This window comes from Tupaia chinensis, unplaced genomic scaffold, assembly GCF_000334495.1.
Source record: "Tupaia chinensis unplaced genomic scaffold, TupChi_1.0 Scaffold138517_1, whole genome shotgun sequence".
NCBI lineage: Eukaryota > Metazoa > Chordata > Mammalia > Scandentia > Tupaiidae > Tupaia > Tupaia belangeri.
This window is the reverse complement of record NW_006198412.1, coordinates 1,110,563-1,115,149: the sequence shown is the minus strand read 5'-3', so window position 1 is coordinate 1,115,149 and position 4,587 is coordinate 1,110,563. Positions and strand designations below refer to the sequence as shown.

At 50.7% G+C, this 4,587-nt stretch overlaps 1 protein-coding gene across 1 annotated transcript in view; it reads right to left on the bottom strand.

Moving 5' to 3' along the window:
• Positions 1–956: 956 nt before the first annotated feature.
• Positions 957–4,587, bottom strand: part of ATP1A1 (ATPase Na+/K+ transporting subunit alpha 1) — a 33,179-nt gene continuing 29,548 nt past the window's right edge. Inside the window, exons 19-23 of the mRNA XM_006161390.2 lie at positions 3,833–3,978; positions 3,597–3,727; positions 3,239–3,340; positions 1,861–1,952; positions 957–1,234 (exon numbers count right to left, since the gene is read on the bottom strand). Coding sequence (XP_006161452.1) covers positions 1,206–1,234; positions 1,861–1,952; positions 3,239–3,340; positions 3,597–3,727; positions 3,833–3,978 — 500 coding nt within the window. The 3' untranslated portion in view covers positions 957–1,205. The remainder of the gene's footprint in view (positions 1,235–1,860; positions 1,953–3,238; positions 3,341–3,596; positions 3,728–3,832; positions 3,979–4,587) is intronic.

Below are 4,587 nucleotides of genomic sequence, written 5' to 3'. Positions count from 1 at the left end.
GCCTCGCACCAATACGTGGGCCTCACCCTGCTTCCCTCCACCTGCACAGCTCGAAGCCAGCAAGCAGCACTGAGGAAGCATGAAGAATGAATGAAGCTTTCCAAAGGAAAAACAATTCTATGAATATCTGGCAGATCACGATCACTGTTTGATGCCAGAGGTAAGGACTCTTGTATCTGCTTGAAGGTGACACTGGGAATGACAGCCTCAGTGAACAGCACCCGACCCTGGATTAGTGACCAAGACCAAGAGGAGGCTTTGACAGACACTCTGAAAGCCAGAGGTGTTCTCCGACTTGACCCCAAAGTAAACAGATCTCTTTCACCTTGTTCTTAAGTGCCTTTGGCACACACCCACTCTCTGAAATGGTGCTGTTTGGTGCTAAATTAGGAACCAGTTATATGGAAGGGAACCACTTGTCGACGAGCACACATGGCCCGACAGGCGGTGTGTACATAGATTTCTGCTTCTCAGGCAGACTTTGCTCTAGAAACACTTGAAGCTTCATGGGGGTGATCTCTGGAGAGAAAGCAGGTGGCCGGAGGGTCTGAGTGGGAGGGGAAGTAAAGGGCCTCATCTCGAGTTTATTGTGCACTGAGGGCCTGGCCGTGCTTCAGAGCCAGATGCTGCGGGAGTAGTGGAGTAACAGCCACCTCTGCCGTGGCAGTCCCCAGGAAACCGGGCAGGTAAGCTCATCTACTGATAACGTTTGCTCTGAGGTGGTTCTCACGCTGGGATGCAAGTTAGAATCCCCAGAGAGCCCCGAGGCCACACGCTGCCTCAGTGGGTCTTGGCTGGCTGCCTTAAGCTCTCAGTGACACTGGCCTGGGAACGGGCACACCGAGAGCCACAGAAGTGATGAGGACGTGAGACCAATTCCATTATAATAGCCATCTTTATTTGTAAAAATCCAGATATAAAATGTATTCTTTCAGTCTTTCCGAGTTTTCCTTTTTTACAAAAACAAAAAGGCACATAAAAACCTTCCCCGCTGTCATTCCCGCAGATGGATGTTTTTCAGGCAGCCCTCCCCCCTCCCCCCATATAGCTACATGCTTCATTCCAGGACGTCTTGCTTCCCCCACATGCTTCGGTGCTTTCCTACCAGGGTAGAGTTCCGAATTCCAAGACTGAAGTACACAAAGAGGGGGTGGGTGATGGATGCAGAGGGTGTGGCATGATGCTCCACGGCGTGCAGGACGGGGCTAGTAGTAGGTCTCCTTCTCCACCCAGCCTGCGGGCGGCAGAGACAAGACACAACACGTGAGCCTTCCTCGCGCCACCCAGCAGGACACGGGAAACCGGGGCTGAGAGTTAACTGAAGGATAATGTGGGGGTTCAGGTGGGGGTAGCTGGCAGTGTTAAAGGGACCTCAATTGTATTTATGTATCTTTTTTTTTTTTTTTATAGTTTTATTTTTTTAAAAACAGGATTTCGGTATCCCATGCTTCCCAAGTGTCTGGCAAGACAGATGCATGCCACCACGCCTGGTGGCCTGGAGGCCACCCCACTCAGGCCTCCCATGCAGTCCCAGCCTGCAGAGTGGGTCATAGCGGCATGCAGCAATGCAGTTGGGCCCTTATTAAATGTATTTAGGAATACTGTGACTACCGAAAGGCAGATTTCTGACAGTTTTCACGTTATCTTTGGTCTGTGTTTCAAAGTCCAATATATGATCAATTCTCAAACCCTGACTGAGATCTGCACTCTGAAGTCAGCATGCGGTTTGCTGGTCCAGTGCCCTTCCTGGCCACTGAAGCAGCCCTGGCACTTCTGTGTAAACACAGCGAAGTCACACACCGTACAGTCCCTTCTGTCCCTGCCTCCCGCCACAGATACTTATTATCCCAGGATAATTACCGCCAGGGCGTCGCCTGATGATGAGTTTTCTGACTTCGTCATACACAAAGATGAGAAGAGAGTAGGGGAAGGCACAGAACCACCAGGTAGGCCTAGAAACAGAATTAGGACCCATTTATACAAGGTGAACACAATTCAGAGGAAGGAAGAGAAACTCACTGCACACCACCAGCGACAAGGAAATAATCCGCCTGAAAGGAGATGCCAAGTCAGTCCCGTTAACCGCTGAGTCACGCACAGAACAAACCCTGCCTGTCTCATTTGGTTTTCATGAGAACAGGTTTGTAGGGTGAGTCAAGTTTATTTTCTGTTGACAATCCCAGAGCGACTAGACATTTTTTTTTCCTTTCTAAAGCATATAAGAAGCTTTGGAGTGCGTCTGTCTGGTACCCTGGCATGTGCAGATAAAGAACTGCCAGTGTGGGTCAGAACCAGTTTATTCACCCCTAAATTTGGTGTTTGACAAAGGAAATGTGGGCCAGCCAGCTGGGAGTTGAACCTGGGGACTGAACAAAGCTGAGCCCTACCACATCACAAAGGGAGTCCCCAGCCTGGAGACAGACGGGCTCCAGGTGTTTGCTTGACTACCAGCTCTCGCAGTGAACACCCAAGGCTGTCCCTGAGTAGAACCCACAGCCCGCCTCCACCGGTGTGTCCTCCACAGCTGCTAAGAGATGACCTCATTTGATTCAGCCACCGGAGTAACCAAACCACCTTCCAAATTTGGGTAGAGCCTGTCAGGAGTAAGTTCTCTAGTGGTACCCAAAAGTCCAAAGGACCCAGAAAATGGCAGCGAAAAAGCATGTTCTCCTTTAGTGGAATTTTCCATTCTGCCTCTTAGAAAGCACTGTAACCTCTCCTCACCTCCTCCTGATAAACTGGCCCACGCTGACGGCTAGACCAGTGGTCTGCACCCTTTGACACATTCTACGCCTAATTCAACAGTTAGAAGGACCTTGGATCTGCTTCTCCAACCTTGAGTGTAAGGATCTGCAGTTCCATAGGGTGGGGGACTTGCAATGGGACACGTTGTAGTCATGAAGATTTGGGCACAGGCCCCCCTAACTCCAGGAAACCCCAAGATGGCCCCAAGGCACTATGGCAGTGGAGGGCCTGAGTGCCCAACGCAGCTTAAGCTGCCAAGCAATGCCAAGAAACCACAGCCCGTCTGGCCTTATCTCGGGCCAAGTCCCAAGCACTGGCTGCAGTCATTCTGGCCTCTGGGTCTGATCTACTGGCCCGCTGAACTTTTCTTATTTTCCAGTCCATGGAATTCTTACATACACTGCTCAACATTGTGAGAGTAACAGCTATAAAGTGCACAATGGGGGATCACATGCTATCCCACACTTTTGGAGCTGGACAAGGGCCCACTTACTTGAGGGGATACATCCTAAGGGCAACACCCATTCCGGGGCAGTAGGAAAGGAAAGCAGCAAGAGCCGTCTCTTCAAAGAGGCCAAATATTAAGATCTTGTTCCTAAAATTAAAGGGGAAAAGAAGTTTAAAAGATGCAAACAGAACCTTCTGAAGCTATGCACAAAATGGCAGATCAATGTCTTTTGTATTAATTATACATAGGCATCCAGAAGTCAGATGGAAAAAATTACACTTTGCTTCTTAAATTTGTTTAAAACAAAACTAGATTCCAGAAAGTTGGCCATGTGTGTCTGAGTCTGGGCTTTTCGCAGGGTTTAAAAATCACCAGGTCCCTTGGCACGTCCTGCATTACTCACTTCATCCCCTGCTGGAAGACTGAATTCCTCCTGGTCTTACAGATGACCAAGTCAGCCCACTGCACCACCACGATACTGACGAAGAAGGCTGTGTGGCAGGTGAACTCCACGATCTTCCTCTGCTCGTAGGTCTGAAATGCAAAAGGCAGACGAGTAGGCCTTGGCACTTCACATGCAGGGCCAGTGTCCTGGGACCTGAGGAGCTCTGTCCTGGCCAGGGGAAGGTCCTCACTCACCCACTGCTGCCCGTAGCTGTCCTCCACGTCATTGATCCAGCGGTCGTCCCAATCCACTCGGATGCCCAACAGGTGAATCGGGAGGAAGCCGTTCTCGGCCATAATCACAAAGTAAGTGAAGAAGCCCCCCAGGGCCTGGATCATACCTGAGTAGTTGGGAAAAGAACTTCAATCTAGAGCCTCATGCAGGGGCATCTCCACACCCTTCACCTGACCGCTGCAGCAGATCCTGACGAGTGTACCATGGAGGCCTTTCTCACTGCTGAGAAGGCGTGGCACAGTGGGCCAGCCACTCGTAAGCTGCGGATGACGGGATGGAGGACGCCCAAGACCAGCTCTGAGCTCAGGGCCTTCTCCGCTTTCCCAGTCACTTTTTAGAGCTTATAGGAAGACACACATCTTGCTCTTCAAACACCCACCTCTATTTCCTGACCATCTTCTATCCATAGGGGAACCCTGTTTAATCTCTGTATACGTGTGACTTCTCCATCTCTCAAGGTTGGCACACATGACCATCCTGCTGGACACTGGGCACCTTGAAGCCCAGCTCTTCTCTTCTGCACCTCGGGACCCTTCTCTCTGGCATCCAATCTGCCCCCTCACCCCCACACTCCTCAGGGCAGGACTTCATTACATGCACCCAGAGGCATGGCTTCCTTTCTCACAAAGTAGGGCTTCCTGAAGGAGGTCAGGACTGGCTGTCAGCCAATGGCTTTGTTGTCAGCCACTGTCTGTCTAGTGACTCTTTTCCCTCA